The following is a 19666-nucleotide window of genomic DNA, read 5'->3' on the forward strand; positions in this document are numbered from 1 at the left end:
CCTCACTGTCCTGAGTTGTGCTGTTGGTCAAGGAAAGCCTAGAGAGCTCCCAGCCCGTCTAACAAACGACCGGAGACGGAGCAACAACTCTTTCCTGCAGAAAATGGCAGCCCGCGTCTTCTCTGACTTTGTGAGTATCAGGCACTTCAGCCTGCCGAGAAAAGAGACTCAGCACTCTTTATTTACTCCTAGCTGAGGACCCCACCTGTGGGATGTCCCACCACAGCCCCCAGAACACCTGCTCTTCTCCCTCACCAAACTTGGGTTGGGGGACGACTCCTCCTCTGCAATCCCCACCTCTCTCTCTGATGCAGGGCAGGATATGACTCCCCCCCTCAAAGTATGCTGGGAACTATAGTTTGTTAAGGATGCTAGGAATTGTAGCCAGGATTCTTTGGGGGAAGCCGAATACCATGTAGGGGAGAACAATTGTTTCCCACCTGAGGCGGTCAGTCACTCCTCAAGTGGGTTCATAACACCTGGCTGAGGCGTCAGGGTCACACCTGCTTCTCCTGTTGTCCCCCTTGTCCTCTCACCTGAGTCCTTCCCTCCCTCGTGATAGGGCAACGGGTGCTGGACCGGCCCCTGCCATCTTTCCCCCCCTGCAAAGATGGTGGATGGTGGCTGTGGAGGGGAGGCAAGGACATAGCCCAGACGGGGGTGTTTTCTCTTGGCAGATTCGGTACCAGCGAGTGTTCCAGATGATCTTTGTGGTGGGGATTGGAGGGACCTTCCTGATCGGCTTCCAGATCTCCGTGATCACCTATCCCTCTCAGGTAGGCAAAGGGGATCGCAGTTGAGCCTTCTCCCTCTCGCATGCGGGTTGGCGATAGCCTCGAGGGGTCTCATCCGACGGTGGCCTCAGCTGATATGAAAAGAGAACAGCTTCGTGGTGTTTAGGTAGATTATTTGGCTTCAAAGGCTCTCTACACGTACGAAAGATGGCTTTGCAGGTTGTGGGGATATCCCCTGAGAAATAGGTGGTGGGGTTGCCCCTGAGGGTGCTAGCCCCCATTTTCAAAGGGTGAGTGAGGGGTAGCTGTGCCCCGGACCTCTTCTCCTCCACTTGCTTAGCTGGTGCCCACAATGTCAGAACGGGCATCATCATCATCTCAAGTCAGCAGTGGTTCAGGTGGAGATACAGGCATGGTGGAGGGATTAGGTCACATGGGTTGCCACCAGGAGGAGGGCTGCTGATTGGCTTAGGTGTGTCCGGAGGAGCAGGATTTCTCCAGTTTTGTCATCTGGAGAAGGTTGTACCCTGAATCCAAACCAGGAACACCCAGCATGAAGAAACACGAGGGCTTCTCCACCACCATCTCCTCTGCTCTTGCCTGGAAGACCAGGCCCCCATGATGTGTGATGGGCTGGCTCCTGTGGCTGAGGGGCTAAAGGAGAAGAAGAAGAAGAGTTTGGATTTGATATCCCGCTTTATCACTACCCGAAGGAGTCTCAAAGCTGCCAACATTCTCCTTTCCCTTCCTCCCCCACAACACTGTGAGGTGAGTGAGGCTGAGAGACTTCAAAGAAGTGTGACTAGCCCGAAGTCACCCAGCAGCTGCATGTGGAGGAGCGGAGATGCGAACCCGGTTCACCAGATTATGAGTCTATGTTGTTGTGTTGTGTTGTGTTGTGTTGTGTTGTGTTGTGTTACGTTACGTTACGTTACGTTACGTTACGTTACGTTACGTTACGTTACGTTACGTTACGTTACGTTACGTTACGTTACGTTACGTTATTATTTGTATGATATTGCTTTTATTATTATGCAGTTTAAATAAAGATATTTTTTTAAAAAATATGAGTCTACCGCTCTTAACCACTACACCACACTAGCTCTGGGGCATTTGCTGTGTGGGTTTGACTCCTGGGAGTGACCCCAACTTAGTCCTCCTGCTCCTAGCAAGGGCCTTGCTTTTTTAAGTTCCCAGGAGGGTTATGCTTTCTCCCGACTGAAGTGCAGAGTGTTTGAGGACCAGGATATTCTCAGGGAAACCAAAATGCTTGTTTACAAAGCTACTGTACTACCAACTTTACTGTATGCTTGTGAAACATGGACAGCTTATAAACGCCATCTCCTCAAAAGGTTCCATCAACGGTGCCTCCGGAAATTTTTACACATCACTTGAGAAGACAGGTGAACTAATGCCAGTGTGTTCTGGTGACTTCTGTTTCAGTGTTATCTGAAGAAGTGTGCATGCACACGAAAGCTCATACCAAGAACAAACTTAGTTGGTCTCTAAGGTACTACTGGAAGGATTTTTTTTATTTTTTATTTTTTATTTTGTAATGCCAGTGTACTGGAAGAAGCAAAGATCATGAGTGACGAAGTGATGATTCTTCAACATCAACTTCGTTGGACTGGTCATGTTGTGCGGATGCCTGATTTTTGTCTTGAAAAGCAACTAGTGTACTCTATTCCGAACTTAAAAATGGAAATCGTAATGCTGGTGGGTCAACAAAAGAGGTCTAAAGACTCTCTCAAGGCAAATCTAACGAAATGTAGTATAAACTCTGACAACTGGGAAACACTGGCCTGCGAGTGCTCCAATTGGAGAACAGCCTTTACCAAAGGTGTCATGGGCTTTGAAGACGCTTGAAATCGGGACGAAAGAGAGAAACTTGCTAAGAGGAAGGCACACTTGGCAAACCCTCACCATGATCAACTCCCGCCCGGAAACCTATGTCCCCACTGTGGAAGGATGTGCGGATCCAGAATTGGCCTCCATAGTCAGTTACGGACTCATTTTTAAAACTGTGTTCATGGAAGACAATCTTACTCTGCTACAAGTGATCGCCAAAGAAGAAGAAGACTGTCGAGATGCCCTTGATATGTCCAAGAAACGTGAGCACAAGGACAGGACAAGGGAACCGAATGTCTTAGACCAGGCACGTCCAACAGGTAGATCGTGATCTACCGGTAGATCACTGGACGTCTGTGGTAGATCACTGGTAGATCACTGGCTCCCCTGAAGAGGTTCAACAACTTTGGCTCCCCTAAGAAAAGCTCATTTTTTTTGCCTTGCACCACCCAAAAACACCCTAAAAAAGCTGAACAACAACTTTGACCTGGATGTCTAAAAAAACAGGGCTTTCCTCCTCCCCGAAAAAGCTCAACAAATTTGACCTGAACCCCCCAAAAAGGGGTAGATCACTGCCAGTTTTTAACTCTGTAAGTAGATCACAGTCTCTTAGGAGTTGGCCACCCCTGTCTTAGACTGTAACAACGCTCCTACCACTAAGCTGCCCTTCTGGATAACAGAATATTTTATCTCTTCTCCTCCCAACAGAGGAAATGAAGGTTTGTAAACAAGGCAGGGCAGAACAGGGGTTGCTCTCTGCGAAATAATGTAATGCGTAAAAAAAAATTGCTACCAAGAGCCTTCAATATGAGATACACAGTGGGTGGGTGCTGGAGTTTGTGTTTATTATTATTATTATTATTATTATTATTATTATTATTATTATTATTATTTTATCATTATTATTCCCTTCCCAGTACATCAAGACATTTATCAACCAGACGTGGGTCAAGCGGTATGGTTCTGCCCTTCACCACGAAACACTCACCTTCCTGTGGTCTGCAGTCGTCTCCATTTTCTGCCTGGGTGGAATCCTGGGCAACCTGTCCAGTGGGCATGTAACCACCCAATATGGAAAGTAAGCCCCTTCCTCACCAGGAGCCCCTGGTGCCCCCCACTCCACCCCCTTTGTGAGCATTAATAAAGCATGTCACTCTTGTGACGTCGGCATCACTTTGTGAATCATGTGCTTTGAATCCCTTATTTGCCATGTTTCATTTGGCAAGAGGTCAGTCGGGGGGTTTGCTTCTTCAGTTTGGGGGCAAAGGGGTGGGCGGAAGCCTCTTCTTCACCCCGGGATGTTGTCCGTTCCAGAAAGAAAACGCTGCTGTGCACCGACATTGTCACCATTGCCGCCGCCCTCCTCGTCGGCTTCAGTAAGACGGCCGGCTCTTTCGAAATGATCCTGATAAGCCGCTTCCTCTATGGCTTCAGTGCAGGTAGGAGACCTCTGAGCCCTGAGATTTTGAGTCTTGGGTGGGGCCAAATGCAGGGGCGGAGCAAGGGCGGGACGTTTGGGGGCGGGCCGCCCTGGGTTCCACCCTGGAGGGGGTGACACTCGGGGGCCCGCCCCCATGACTGGTGACTCCCAAGCCGAGCCCCACCGCCCGGCAAAATCCTCAATCAGCGCGGCGGCAGCTGGCTTGCTTGCTCGGCCAGCATGTGCTTTGCTAAGTTCTCCCTTCCTGCTGGGCCCTGGGCGGAGCCGCAGAGGCAAGGGGCGGGTCAGCGAGGGGCGTCACACCCATGCGTTGTGACGTCAGGACGCATGCATGCTGCAGAGCGGTGCCCCGCCCCCGGGGGGTGCCTCCGCATTTGCTGCCCCAGGCAGCCAAGCGGCTCCGTTCGCCACTGGCCAAATACATGAATGCAACTGGGCCAATGATGGCTAGTTTAAGCGTGGAGGAAAACTCTGGTCAAATGCAACCGAGAGCAGGCCAGAACCCCAGTTTGGGCCTCTGCAAGGGCCGGCCCTAGCATGAGGTAGATGTCTCAGGCAGCAGATGCTGAGGTGCAGGGAGTGGCCAGAACTGCAAGTGTCAAGTGCGGTGGAAGACACAGTTCTTTCACCCATGTTGGAGTAAAATTCAATTACCAGTCCAATTGGCTTGTGTGTGTGCCTTTGGGGAAGGCGCCATCTTGTCCTTTGCCTCGGGCAGCAAAATGTCTTGAGCTGGCCCTGGCCTCCACTGTGGCAGTGAGGGAGGCAAAGGTCCTTCTCATGTGGTCCTGCACCCATCTCAGTTTGTGGGCCTGATCTTGGGGTGCGCGATCTCACTCACACATAAAGGCATCCATCCAAGTGGGTCTTGAAAGGGATGGAGGCCTTGTGAGAGGAATATGTCATTGTTCTTCTAGACCCATTTCATCCTGGTTCCAGTTTTCAGACAGAGATGGATTTGGCCACTGGGTAGATGACGTGCACTGGAAACTGGAAACACAGGGTAGGGTGGTTGTCTCCCTGTTGGTTCTGCTGGAGCGCTCAGCAAATTTTGACCTGCTCAGCAAAGGTGTCCTGGGCTGCCTGACGAAGATGGTCCCTGGCTTGGGTCCAGCTGGAGGATGTCTGCTGGACTCTCTAGCCTGTCTTGCCTGCCAAGGTCCCATCATCAGTGCCGGATTAAACCCTTTGGAGGTCCCTAGGCAGTTGAAATCTCGCAAATTATCTCCGAATAATTTTTTTGTAATTTTCTTTCAAGATCAAAACAATATTTTGATTTGTTGTCATCCGGCCCCTAAAAGTCATGGGGCCCATAGGCTGTTTCCTACTCAAATGAATATGAGAGGTCATCTGGAGATCTGTGGGTATAACTTGTTACCAGCCTGCAGGTGGCCCATCTCAGCAGGGGCTCTCTTCCCAACTTGCTCCTGGAAGCCCCCTCCCCGTCATGTGGCCCAGCCTGACACAGGCAGCTCCAAGTGGTGGGTTTTGTGGGGGGGTGGAACATTGTGGTACGATCTCAGAGACATCACTAAATCTTTCTGTAATGTTCGGTACCTTTCCCTTCTCACTGAAGGTATTTCCCTGAACACCAACGGACCATACGTTGGAGAAATTGCACCCAAGAAATTCAGAGGTTTTGCCACTGCCACCTGCTCTGTGTTTTTTTCGCTTGGAAAAGCTTTTGGACAAATTATGGGCTTAAGGTAAGTTAAACTGACGGCATGGCAGACAACCGTGTTTGTTTGTTTATCCTTCCTTTTCTTCTTTCTTCGGTTGAGACGATCAAGTGTTGTTCTGTCAGGTTTCTCCATGGTTTTAAGTTTGGTGATTAGTTGCAATTCAGCCCCTTCTTTTTCCAGTCTATTTCTGAAATTCCTTTGTATTAAGACAGCTACTTTGAGATCTTTTATAAAATGTCCTGGGAGATTGAAGTGTTCTCCTACTGGTTTCTCTGTCTTGTGATTCCTGATATCAGATTTATGTCCATTTATCCTTTGGCGTAGGGTTTGGCCTGTTTGTCCAATATAGAGAGCTGAAGGGCACTGTTGGCATTTGATGGCATACACAATGTTGGCATTTGATGGCATACACAATGAATTGGAACTAATCACCAAACTTAAAACCATGGAGAAACTTGGTCTGAACAAAGACATTGGATTCTTATCTCATTATACATGACAAAGCTATCTTTAGCCATCTCACCCCTTGCCTTTCCCTGTAAGACCAATTGCAGTCAGTCGTCAACAGGTTTTCCACACCTATCAGGTGATCACCCATTCCTATCACCCTTCTGAGTAATACCCCTCCCCACTCCATCACTATATTTAAGGGTCTGGTGACTTCCGTTTCAGTGTATCTGAAGAAGTGTGCAGGCACACGAAAGCTCATACCAAGAACAAACTTAGTTGGTCTCTAAGGTGCTACTGGAAGGAATTTTTTATTTTATTTTGTTTTGACTATGGCAGACCAACACGGCTACCTACCTGTAACATTCTCTTTTTTTTTTTTTATAAGAATTTATTGGCATTTTTCTATAACAACATATACCCACACCCACACCTACAATTAAACAAATGCAAAACAAATAAAACAAATACAAACAATGTCAAGTTTTCTTATTGCATCTTTCTAGAAAAAAAAAAATTCTATTTCCATATCTTGACCATTGACTTCCCCTGCCTTTTCACCTTCGAATTTATATCCTTAATCTATTTTATAACCATTTCTCCTGAAAAAAAAAAATTAAAATTCAATTGTATAATTACATTCAATTCAATTATATCTTCAACATTTTACTAAGAATGCATCATCATAATAATACCTCGTCATAATTCTTCTTCATTTATTCTTATCGATTTCTTATCTTAATCTACATCTTAATCTTAATCCTCTTAATCCATAAACTTAATCCACTTAAATTCACTTTACTTATACTCCACCTCACAAATCTTCACAAATCATTCGCTTCAAATCTATCTCTTCTATCCTTAAGACTACTGCTAATAACATAAAAACTTGAAATATCTCCTTTCATGTTCAAATAAAAAATATAACAAAATATTGTTGACAGTATTCACCCTCCGATTTCAATTTACCGTATCAGGCTACTTTAAGTTTTACTTAATGCTTCACCCCACACCCCCTCTGTCCATTATTCTTCTCCTGGTGGCATCAGCACTGAACTTCCATGTAGCTTCCCTCTCCCAACGTCCACAGATCCAGGCACAGTCCAAACCTCTCCTTGCCACGAGTTCAGAGGTGTCCATCTCATCATCTCTCAGCTTCTTCGGTTCTTTGTAGCATTCCTTTTCTTCTTGTAAATACCTTGGTTCTCTGTCCCTGGCCCCCGAGCTCACACCTCGGGGACTGGATATAAAAAATCTTGACGTCGCCTTGGGGCTGCCACCCCCAAAAAGCGAGTTTCTTCTCCGAAGCAGCTCACTCATTTCTCTCCATCTTTCCATCCACCCTCTCAGCTCCTTGGCAAGGCTTTCTTCCAAAGTGTCAAAAGTTTTAAAAGCCTCCTCTGTGGGCAATTGGTTCCCTTTCAGACCCCCACACAAGACTTTGACTTTTCTACAAAGCAGTTCCACCTTCAAGGCAGTGAGTCTCTGTTCATCCGTTAGTCCAGAGTTCAATACCAGTTCAAGGACGAAGCCCAGCATACTGGCAGAGGAGGAGGAAGTGGGTGTCATGTTTCTACTCCTGCCTCTTTGTTCGTCGCCATTTTCCTGAGCTGGAGCGCAAATACCGCAACTTTAAATGGAGATATTTTCCTCTAGTTAGCTTCCCAAAAAAAGTTTGCCAGTCTCATGTGTCAATTTTAAATACTTTGTAGCCAGTTCTGTAGCAGTAATCACTCAAATTGGTTAGTTTCTTGAGCTCGAAGGGAGGGAGGCAGGCTGCCTTTCTCCTTCCCCCCGGATCGTTCCAAAAACACGATTTCTAATCAAATTCTTTACTCACGACCACCGGGTTCCTTTAGCTCCGTTCTTCAAAGGTAGAACTTAGACGCTCACCGCGGGCTTTGTCGCCGCATTTGCATCCCGGTTGGGGCATGTCCCCGAAGCCCGGCTCCGTTGTCCCTTCACCCCCACTCCCCCTTTACAGGGGGAGCGAGGGAAGGGTTCGGAGCCTCCGCGGGCGCTGCCGGGGAGCCCAGGGTGCGGGACGCTCTTCCCGCACCCCAACCGGAGCCCCGCTTTGCGGTAGCGGGGCTCCTAACCCCCGGGATGGACAGGGCGCTTCGGACCCGAAGCAGCCCTCGACCACCCAGCGATTGCGTCGCCGCCGGAAGTCCCTACCTGTAACATTCTCTTCTTATTTCCACTTGGACTGATCCTGTCATTTTTAATGGTTTATGTGTCTATTTTGTGCTGACCACTGTAATGATTGCATCGTCCCCAACAGCCTTGACGAGGTAGGTGAGCTACACACCTTTCATTGTTGTTTGTGTCATGCTCTCCCTTTCCTCTCTAACTCTGGACCAGGGAGGAGGAGAGATTTGCCAGCTGGCTCCCTCCCATCTGCAGGGCCAAAGACACTTTGTGGTTTCTCCTGATGCTTCTCCTTGGGAGCAAGGTGGTGGTGTAATGCCAGGAAGCTTAAGGGGGGCAAGGGACAACCACATACAATTCCTTAGGCTTGACAGAAACTCACTCCATACCCTGTAGGGAATGTGTTGGCAAAGCAGCACCCAGCAGCGTTCAACTCTGTGCTTCAGCTGACATCACTCAGTGATGTCAGCTGGTGGGTATGGTTTGAGGATAATAACCTCAGGGGCCAAATTAGACCCCACCCCCAGTGGGCCGAGATTGGCCCCTACCCCTCTTTTAAAGAGAGACACATTGCAAAGACCTGTTTCTGTGACAAACACAGCTGAGCAACGTGCTGGGGCTTGGTTGGGCAGGGGCAGGGCCTCTGATTTTTCTAATTGATTATTTCCTTACTGTTCTACGGGATTTGTGGTGTTCTATTATGCCATTGTTATTTATTGTTTGTAAGCTGCTTAAGCGATTCGTTTGAATGAAATATAATAAATCGAAATGATCTCTGCAATTGGAAGGTCTACTATACATGTGTGTCAGGGTTGAGCCGGATGAGGAGGAGTGGTGGCAAGCCCCCCCTGGCGAGGCTGCACCCACGGAAGAACCTGGGGAAATGGAGGAGTTCGTACCTGGAGAAGACTGGTGGCGGCACTCCTCGGAAGAGGAAGAGTCAGATGGAGAGGCGGAAAGACCAGAACAGGAGGAGGAGGAAGTTGAGCCAGAATCAGGCCCTTGTGAGGAGAGAAACAGGCAGGGCCCTTCCCCTCCTCCCTTCTCAGCTGTAGAGCGTAGAGCTGAGAGACGCAGGGAACAATTAGAGGCAGCTGCAACTCGTAAGAGACGTGGTTGCAGGCCAGCTACTTAAGAAAGGCTGGCTGCTCCCTTCACTAGCACCTGCAACTGATTTGCTGTGTGCGTGGTTGCTCTTGCTCATTCTGTTCCTGACTCCTGGCTTGTTCCTGACTCCTGGCTTGTTCCTGGCTCCTGGCTTTTCCCTGACTGACTTGGCTGGTTCCTGACTTGGACTGTTCTGACTTCGGCTTCTCCTGACCCCATACTGATACCTGACATCAGCTGGCTTCTGACCTGGACTGTTCGACCTTGGCTTATCTGACTGACTGCTGCACTTCAGCACACCAACTTGTTGGCGCCCTAACAATGTGCTTTTAAAATGTGCCGGGGAGCAGGTTTATTGGGTTGTTTTTGTTTTTGTTACGTATTTTACGTTGTGACCGCTCTGAGACCTGCGAGTATAGGCTGGTAAACAAATTTAATTAACAACAACAACAACAACAACTAATTGATTTTTTAAAAAGAAGGAAATCGGGGGTTCCCAGGTCCCCTAAACACCTGCCCTCGTACCTCGGATGAAGCCTAAATGGCTGTTTTCTCTATGCCTGTTGTCCCCAGAGATCTCTTTGGCATAGAGTCGCTGTGGCCTCTGCTCCTGGCTCTGTGTGGGATCCCAGCCCTGCTGCAGCTGCTGCTCCTGCCCTTCTTCCCCGAGTCGCCTCCATACCTGCTGCTCCAGAAGGGAGACAAAGATGGTTGCTTGAAAGGTAACGAGCAAGTTGGGTGGGGTGGAAGTGGCCGTCTAGCCTGCATTGCCTGAGCACAAGAGATGTGCCCAAATAAAAAGGCAGCGAGGAAAACAGAAGCCCCTGCCATAACTTGCACAAAATTTCTATTTTTCATCCAAAAGTTCCGTCCACACACAAGTCAGTGACACCCGAGGCTTCTGCATGCAAAAGTCTGAAGCTGATTCAGACCCGGAGGAAATTAGGGGTGAGGGAGCAGCTTGACTTTTACTGCAATCTTAGAAATTCCAGGGTTTTTTAACTGGGAATCCAAATGAGCCTCAGCCCCACCTCTGATGTGCAATTTTAGCAGTTTTCTCCACTGCAGGGCTGTTGTAAGCGATTCTCTGCCACAGGGGGTTTAATACCTGCCCTACCCCAGAGGACTTCTGCCCATGCACAACCAGGCCTCATAACCACCCCCAGACCTGTTTGGGAGACCAGAGCAAGTCTAGATGTTTGATCACATGTGGGCAGGGTGGGCTGTCCAGATTAAAAAAAAGCCCTGATCTGCCAATACCTTTCTTTAATTAGAAAATTGGAGTCCTAGGAGAATACGGGAAATAAAGTAGAAAGGTTGCAAGGACTCAGGCCAGGATGGCAATAAACTATGGTTTTCTCTATTTTTTGTTGTTGAAAGTATAAAACAAATTCCAGCTATCGTTTCTTAGTTTTATGGTCAAAGTACGATAGCTGATGAAGAATAAATGAAACAGGGCCTTGTCCTGGAGGTAACAATCGTTGTCACTGGAATTTGTAACTGGGAATTTCAGTCTGAATTATCCCCAACAAGAAGGACTCCGGTTTTTTTAGGGAAAGTACTTTTAAACAATTTTTTCAATTCATTATGAATCATTTCCCAATACTCTTTTACCCTTTTACAAGTCCACCACAGCTCCTTCAAGCTTCTGAATGGGTGGCAGTAATTTGGATGCACCTGGATGCGTTCTCTGATGATGACTGAAACTTTGATCTTTTCGTTCAGCCAATGTTCAGACAATTGAGTAGCTCAGTTTTTGAAGGACTGTCCCCCCCCTCTTTCTCTCCCTCTCCCCCCCCCCCACCAAGCCATGAAGTACCTTTGGGGCGAAGGGCAGCACCAAGCTGAGTTGGAGGACATGGTGAAGCAGAAGGAGGATGCGAGAAGCTCCAAGAATCTGAGCGTCCTGGAAGTGATGAGCGAGAAGTCCTTGCGGTGGCCGTTGGGCCTCAGTGTCCTGCTGATCTTCTCCCTGAACCTCTCTGGCTTGAGTGCCGTTGAGTAGAATCACTTTAATAGCATCAGGAACTCTAAGCAATGGAAACTCTTCCTTCGGGGGCAGCACCTTCTTCTTCTTCTTCTTCTTGTCCCCCCTCCCCACCTCTCTTAGGGGCTTTCCACACATTGATTGTGGGACTTACACATTTCCTCCACCCATTTCCTAAAGGGCACATGCAAGGTGCTGTTTTAAGGAAACATTTTAAATCATCATGACCCAGCCATCAATCCTCCCATCTTTCGGTTGCATTTATATGCATGGAAGTTGCCCCCAGACATTTGAGCCCCTTTAAAAAAGACTGTGCAAGATTCTCTGCTTAGAGTTTAAACATAACACAGCACTTTACTTGGTATACTAAAAGATATTTGCATGCAGATAGATAGATATTGTGTGTGAGTGTGTGCATATACATATATATGAGACTGAGGTGGAATCTACACACATATTAAAAAATACTGCGAAAATGCTTTTTAAAAAAAGTTTTGAAAAATACATTGAATTTGGCCTAGCTCACGGTCACCATCTTGTACACTGCATTTTACAACACATTTGAAACGCTTTATCTGCAGCGTGTAGCTGAGTCCAGACAGACTTATGACACTTTAGAGAATTATTCTGAGGCGCATAGCAGCGTAAAACAACTCCACTCTGTGTTGCATTAGCTCTTTCCATAGCATTTTGGATGCACCACTCCCACACTTCCCCTCAGATATTCTTCCATCTTTTCTCAGGCAGCAGAAAATCTGGTGGTTTGGGTGGAAGGGAGGACAAAAGAAGAGCCGCAGTGGAGCTCCCCCAACCCCCCTGGTGCCAGTGGCCACGACCCCCATGCTTCTGTCTATTCCCAAGAAGTTTTCATGGGCGCCATGGTTTCTTCCTGCTTCCACTGCCCTTTTGAGAGTCAAAGTGGCACAAAACAGCTTGTAGAAATAGCACCATAACAAAAACAAGATCACATCCAGCATAATGCGGAAGCCGCTTGCAGCAATTCAGAACGCCTGAGGTTGGGAGACCTTTAAATCCCTGCTTTTGACAGGAGTGTTGGGGCCCTTTCGTCCAAGAGGTTGAACCTGCACCTCTTTCCCTCATCCTGGAAACTTTTTGCACCAGTCCCTCGGACATTCCTTGCGTTGTTTTGGTTTTCCAGATCTACTTCTACGCCTTCGAAGTTTTCCGCACAGCCAAAATTGAGGAAAGCCTCATACCTTACGTAGCAGTCGGCGTGGGCAGCTGCGAATTTGTTGGTACGATCCTATGCGTAAGTTTTGTGAGTGGGAACAGAAGAGTAATGGGAAGGAGCTGGAGAGAGCAAGAAGGGCGGGTTCAGTAGCTGGTGCTTGTGTGTGGTCAGCTGGTCCTGGGCTGGATGCAGGTGGCGCTGTGGTCTAAACCATTGAGCCTCTTGGGCTTGCTGATCATAAGGTCGGCAGTTTGAATCCCTGCAACGGGGTGAGCTGCTGTTTCTCTTTCCCAGCTCCTGCCAACCTAGCAGTTCGAAAACATGCCAGTGCGAGTAAATAAATAAGTACCGTGGCAGCGGGAAGGTAAATGGCGTTTCTGTGTGCTCTGGTTTCCGTGACGGTGTCCCATTGCGCCAGAAGCAGTTTTGCCATGCTGTCTGTGGACAAATGCCAGCTCCCTCGGCCTGAAACCGAGATGAGCACCGGAACCCCATAGTCGCCTTTGACTGGACTTAACCGTCCAGGGGTCCTTTACCTTTACCTTTTTACCTGGGCTGGCCTGGGAGCAGGAAGCAGTGGGCAAAAACTTCCCACAAACACCTTTCTTTCCATGGCTCTAGAAACTCCTAAGGAGGCCTGTTTGTGTGTGTGTGTGTGTGAGAGAGAGAGAGAGAGGGATCCCATCATCGGCAAATCCCCCTCCTGGCAAGGTATCCTGAGCAGTCCCCACATGCTCAGTGGAATTTGTCTCGTGCCCTTTCTTTGCTTTCCAAATCCATTTTATCAAAATTTGGAAAAAAGAAATACAAAAATTAGTCAAAACAAAATATAAAATCAAGAAATCCTTCCAGTAGCACCTTAGAGACCAACTAAGTTTGTTCTTGGTATGAGCTTTCGTGAGCATGCACACGAAAGCTCATACCGAGAACAAACTTAGTTGGTCTCTAAGGTGCTACTGGAAGGATTTTTTGATTTTTTGATTTTATATTTTGTTTTGACTATGGCAGACCAACACGGCTACCTACCTGTAACAAAAATTAGTATCACGTGTCTTTCTTTCTTTTTTTAATAAAAGCTAAAAAGCTAATCTAAATAAAAACGCAGACCAGAGAAGGAGGGGGGGGGAGGGAAAGAGAAAAGAAGGAGGGGGGGGACAGAAAAGAAAAAAAACTTCTGATTCTTCGTCTGTCAGCCATATGAAGAAAATATTCAGCACATCCACTCTAAGATAACACCCAACAAATCCACTTTCTATAAACTACAGCCATACCTTGGATCTCAAATGCCTTGGCTCCCGAACAAATCGGCTCCCGAAGGATCAAAACCCGGAAGTGAGTGTTCCGTTTTTTGAACGGTTTTCAGAAGCCGAACATCCGGCGCAGCTTCCGTGGCTTCCAATTGGCTGCAGGAGCTTCCTGCAGTCAATCAGAAGCCGCACTTTGGTTTCCAAGCATTTTGGAAGTCGATGGGACTTCCAGAACGTAATTCCCTTCAACTTCCAAGGTATGACTGTAGTCTCGTGTCCCTTCAAAATATGGTGCTGATTGCCTTTTTTTGACCACACAGAGCTGCCTTGTTGACCGATTTGGCCGGAGGGTTCTCCTGTGGGGCGGCTTTGCAATGATGGGGCTGGTGATGGTGCTCCTCGTCCTGGCCCTCTCTTTCCAGGTGAGCAGAGTCCAGCCTTGGTTCCCAGCTCTCTTCCCGATCCTCTGGGGGTGGCCATTTGTCAGTGATTCGCTACCTGTGATTCCTGCATCGCAGAGGGGTTAGACTAGATGAGCCTTGGTGTCCCTTCCGACTCTCTGATTTTATATTGTGATGGCTACTGAATCTGTTGTGCCCATGGACCATTTGGATAGCAAAAGACATCGCAGCATAGTGGGCGAGAGAGAGGGAAAAATAGACGTTCTTTGGAACAATCCCATGCGTGTCACAATTGTTTTAACAGGACTTCCCTTCCTTCCTTCTTGCTTCTCAGGGCCAGTTCCCCTGGATTTCCTTTGGCAGCATCGGCCTCATATTCTTGTTCACCCTCTCCTATGGTCTTGGCCCATGTGAGTAAATCTGGAACAGGGCTTGCAGAGGGTGGGGTGGAGCCAGAATAATAATAATTATTATAATAATTTATTATTTATACCCCGCCCATCTGGCTGGGCTTCCCCAGCCACTCTTGGTGGGTCCCAACAGAATAATAATAATAATAATAATAATAATAATAATAATAATAATCGTGATAAAACGTCAAACATTAAAAACTTCCCTAAACAGGGCTGCCTTCAGGTGTCTTCTGAAACTCAGATAGTTGTTTATTTCCTTGACATCTGATGAGAGGGCGTTCCACAGGATGGCGCCACTACCGAGAAGGCCCTCTGCCTGGTTCCCTGTAGCCTCACTTCCCACAGCGAGGGAACCGCCAGAAGACCCTCGGAGCTGGACCTCAGTGTCCAGGCTGAATGATGGGGGTGGGCCGAGGCTGTTTGGGCTTTAAAGCTCAGCACCAACACTTTGAATTGTGCTCGGAAACGTACTGGGAGGCAATGTAGGTCTTTCAGGACCAGTGTTATATGGTCTCGGAACAGTTTCTGCCAGTGGCATCTAGTCAGAGTTTTGTGACGGCAAACTCCACAGAGAAATCTGAATTGCAAAAGACCCTCCGTATTTCCTCTTACAGCTGGTGCTATCTTTGCGGTTATAATGGAGATTTTTGGCCAGTCAGTAAGGCCATCGGCATTGACCATCGTGGGAATGGTCAGCTGGGTGGGCCTCTTCGTGGTCGGGATGACGTTTCCATTTCTTGTGGTGAGTTGCCCCCTTTGCCCGACGTCTGCCCAAGGCATTTGGCCGCCTGAAGCAGGACACAAAATAGCCAGTCCCCCTTGCTTATTTTCCCAGTGCACCTAGCCAGCCAGCTCTCGTGTGTGTGTGTGTGTGTGTGTGTGTCCTGCATTGGGTCTCCCTTGGTTTTCATGCAAATCCCCATGCCTGAGCCAAACAAAACCCTGACAGGTTCAGTCAGCTGCAAAGCTTCTCTTTGTTCCACTTCATGACACAAGTGAAGTTGCTGTTATTGTTCAGGGTTCTCCTCCCTCCTGTGTGTGGTGAGTGGGGACCCTGTTGCCAGTGGCGGAGGTACCCTCTCCAGCACCTGGCATAGCTGTCAAGTTTTGGATTTGAAAATAAGGGATCAGCAGTCTCACCTATCCTGGGGACAGTCACATGTCAGTGGTGGGCGGAGCCAGAAGCAAAAGTGGGCGGAGCAGCAATGTAAACTCCAAGCGGGCTCGGAGCGGAGCAAAGAGGAGGGCAGCCAGCAAAGAGAGGGCAGCCATGTGCTCCGCGCGATGGAGCCCCATCGTCTTCTTGTCTGATCCCATCAAAACAGGACAGGAAGCAGCAGCTGCTCAAAGGCAGCCAGGCTCCGCCCGCCAGCTAACCCTGTTGGCCGGCTGAGGGGCTCGGTGGCAACGGATAGGGGCTGATGCAGGGGGAGGAATACACCCCCCCCCTGTAAGCACGGGAAATGGCCCCCACTTGCTTTGAGGGCTGAGGCTTTTCTCTCCAAGTAGGTGAGGTCTTCCCACCCAGTCCCTGGCCAGCAAGGGAGGAGCTGCTTCCATTAAAAACGGGAAATTTAAGGGAAATAAAAAATAAGGGAGAGCAGCGGGAAACTGCTTGAAATAAGGGAGAATCCCGGGGAAAACGGGATACTTGACAGCACTGTCTACAGCTGGGAGGAGCCAGGGGCCATCTTGTCACCCCTCCCAGAGTGGAACCCAAGGCGAACCGCCCCCTCCACCCCCCTCCTACGCCCCTGCCTGTTGCAACAGTTCCTTGAATAAAGATCAGGCTTACTAGCTGCTTTGCTTCTCAATATACTCTGGCTGGCCTCTGTTGTTTTCTCCTACCGATCTGGCCTCTGTTGTTTTCTCCTGCCGATAGGGAACCCACTTACGGACTCTATACTGGCTTCGGAATACCCCATAAGGGAAAAGGAGCAGTTTTTTTCTCACAACACCTTTCTAGGAGGCTCTATTGAGTTTAATCTGAAATGCCCGTGGGAGCACCTCACGTGTGCCTGGTTTTCCTTTCTCCAGGAGGTCCTCGGCCACTTCTGCTTCCTCCTCTTCTTCGTTGTGCTCCTCGTGGTGGGAAGCTTCATCTACAGGTACCTGCCAGAGACAAAGGGAAGGTCTATCAGCGAGATCACTGAAGAATTCAGAAGGATGCGTCTGGGGAAGAGAATGGCTTTCACCGCTCGGGGAAAGATTGCCTCCGCCGACCACAGTTTTTGTACCAAGTTGTGATTGATCGGGGAGGGCAAAGGGAAGATGGCAGCTGATGTTTGGATGAAGTGGCCAACAGGAGGGGGAGAGTCAACTCTTAGCAGGCTGGTGTTTCCAAATGCCAGTTGAATCAGCTGCTGGGCGGAAGGTGAACCAGGCCTTGAGAGGGAACAGAAGGCTCCCTTCTCCGGCTGTGCTTCCGAAGACTCTTCTGAAGCTAGCATTTGCACTGGGAAAGGGGGATTCTCCCATTGGTGCCCCCCCCCTTGAAAAGAAAAGAAAAAAGAAAGCAAATGCCAGCTTCGGGAAATGAATTCTTCTCAAAACTAAGCCTATCCATTTGTTTAGGCAAGGTTATTCCGACACATTGATGTTGACATGTTTTAATCTCTAGTTTTCTGTTATTTTTTTAATTATCTTTCAATGTTTTCCAGTGTTTTCAACTGTTTTTAATGATCGTTTTAATATTTATTGTAAACGGCTTAGAGGTTTTTGCTACAATCGTGCGGTGTATAAATTTTGTTGAAATGAATAAGTAAACAAATCAAAGCGGGGGGGGGGGTTAAATTCCTCCCTGCCTGCCTGCTCTGATCCCAGCCCCAGCCCTAGCACAATTTGCATTCTTTAAAAATCCATGTGTTGCTGCAAAGAGGCTTTTAACTGCATGCCTGCTAGTCCAGGGTTAGCCCTTATTTGAAGAAACCCTCTGCAGGCAGATTCTATCTGGAGTTGTTAATCCTGTTCTAGCTTTACCATGGGGGGCGGGGGGGCTTTTGTTTACTGCAAGCAACATTGCTGAGTTTTCCATGAGCAGAGTCAACTGCATGAATAAGGGAACTGTTACCTGGCGATTTTTAGCAATGCAGGTGGAACAGAAGCAGTGTTTTAATGCTTGGGATAGTTTTTCCAATTTGAAACACATCAAAATAAAGGCTGAATTCTTGGGATAGATGGGGAGGGAAACCCATGGCTAGGTGTGGGTGCATGGGTGTAGCCTGGATTTTTGTTGGGGGGGGGGAACAAGACTTTGTTAGGGGGGGCAGGACTTTGGTTAGGGGGAGCAGAACCGACATGATTGGTCAGTTAGTGAAATATTTCTATTGTTTTACTTGATCTAGGAGGGGCAGCTGCTCCCCCCACCCTGTGGCTACGCCCATGTATGGGGAGCCTAGAAGTGTGCAGAGGGGAAAGGTGGGGGGCTTCTCAGGGGCCCCCTAACCTTTCACCTTGCTTCTGAAACTATGAGTACAGTGGTACCTCGGTTTAAAAACAGTCCTGTTTACGAACGATTCAGTTTACGAACTCCGCAAAAACGAAAGCAGTGTCCCGGTTTGCGAACTTTACCTTCGTCTAAGAATGGACCCAGGTGGCGCTGTGGGTTAAACCACAGAGCCTAGGGCTTGCCGATTAGAAGGTCGGCAGTTTGAATCCCTGCGACGCGGTGAGCTCCCTTTGCTCGGTCCCTGCTCCTGCCAACCTAGCAGTTTGAAAGCACATCCAAGTACAAGTAGATAAATAGGTACCTCTCCAGCGGGAAGGTAAACAGCGTTTCCCTGCGCTGCTCTGGTTCACTAGAAGCGGCTTAGTCATGCTGGCCACATGACCCGGAAGCTGTAAGCCGGCTACCTTGGCCAATAAAGCAAGATGAGCGCCACAACCCCAGAGTCGTCTGCAACTGGACCTAATGGTCAGGGGTGGGGTCCCTTTACCTTTAAGAATGGAATCCGAATGGTGGAAGGGCATCGGCAGCGGGAGGCCTCATTAGGGAAAGTGCGCCCCGGTTTAAGAACAGTTTCTGTTTAAGAAAGGACTTCTGGAACGGATTAAGTTTGTAAACCGAGGTACCACTGTACAGTTGTTCTGCTGTTTCACTGGTAAGTTTGCAGTAAACTGCAGCCCCATTTCAGCCTCCTCCTTGTTGGAAGTCAGATGAAGCCCATTCTCTCTGAATCCCACCCAGTCTGTTCTCTTCTCCCAGACACTTGGGGGGTGGAGAGCACTGTGTCCCATTATTCCTGGGGAGGCTTCTACGAACAAGACTTCAAGCTCTGATCGACAAGTTCCACGAAGCGTCGAAGTATTTTGTGGGATATGTGGACTTGTAAAATAAAGGAGAATAAAGGAAGATCCCCACACGTTTGTGCTTGCTCTGTTTATTGATCGCAGAATTATAGGGTTGGAAAGGGACCCCAGCGGTCATCTAGCCCAACCCCTTGCAGTGCAGTGGGTCTTATCGCATACACTTCAGAAATGACCCCTTAAAGTATCAGCTGGGGAGCTGCCAGAGATGTCAAATTGTCCTTAAGCGAACCCATTGCCAGGCTTCGCCTCGATCACCTTATAATGCTGCTGGATGCAAAAACTTATGGAATATGCAGAAATGGCGAAGCTTTTACCGGAAGAATAACAAATCAAGACCACAAACTTTTAATAAAAGAGTGGAAATGGTTTATTGGGTAGTCACAGATAAATTGTAAACAGATAAGAACATTGGCAGGACTATTGCAATAACCTGCAGTTTTGTAACAGTATATATTTAAAGTGGATGAACAAATGAGCAAATGAAGTTAATTTGGATATGCAGAAGATATTAAGAATAAGTTTAAGGAACCACAGAAAGAGGGGGAAGGAAGTAAAGTTTTGAAATGTTTTTTTTTAATAAGAATTTATTGATTTTTACAACAAACAAATAAAACACCCACATTAACCCAACACCTAACTGAAAATAGACAAATACATACACACCAATAATTCTTCTTCTTATATCATCAAAAAAAGATCTTGATCGAA

At 48.0% G+C, this 19666-nt stretch overlaps 1 protein-coding gene across 1 annotated transcript; it reads left to right on the forward strand.

Moving 5' to 3' along the window:
- The first annotated feature begins 617 nt into the window (after positions 1 to 617).
- On the forward strand, positions 618 to 17439 carry LOC117039075 (solute carrier family 2, facilitated glucose transporter member 11-like). Its single transcript, XM_033136110.1, has 11 exons — positions 618 to 776; positions 3500 to 3660; positions 3897 to 4021; positions 5600 to 5729; positions 9984 to 10132; positions 11219 to 11406; positions 12557 to 12667; positions 14157 to 14258; positions 14572 to 14647; positions 15265 to 15392; positions 16688 to 17439. Exons 1-11 carry the CDS (start codon positions 618 to 620, stop codon positions 16895 to 16897), a joined length of 1539 nt encoding a protein of 512 aa, XP_032992001.1. The 3' UTR covers positions 16898 to 17439.
- Positions 17440 to 19666: the final 2227 nt, after the last annotated feature.

This window comes from Lacerta agilis, chromosome 17, assembly GCF_009819535.1.
Source record: "Lacerta agilis isolate rLacAgi1 chromosome 17, rLacAgi1.pri, whole genome shotgun sequence".
NCBI classification, from domain to species: domain Eukaryota; kingdom Metazoa; phylum Chordata; class Lepidosauria; order Squamata; family Lacertidae; genus Lacerta; species Lacerta agilis.

What these genes read in the sequence shown, in the direction of transcription:
- LOC117039075 (XM_033136110.1), top strand. Translation starts at nt 618, where the DNA reads ATGGTGGCTGTGGAGGGGAGGCAAGGACATAGCCCAGACGGGGGTGTT. An exon ending in CCTCTATGGCTTCAGTGCAG is followed by an intron (nt 4,022 to 5,599) that starts GTAGGAGACCTC and finishes TTCTCACTGAAG; the next exon opens with GTATTTCCCTGAACACCAAC. An exon ending in ACCTCTCTGGCTTGAGTGCC is followed by an intron (nt 11,407 to 12,556) that starts GTTGAGTAGAAT and finishes TTGGTTTTCCAG; the next exon opens with ATCTACTTCTACGCCTTCGA.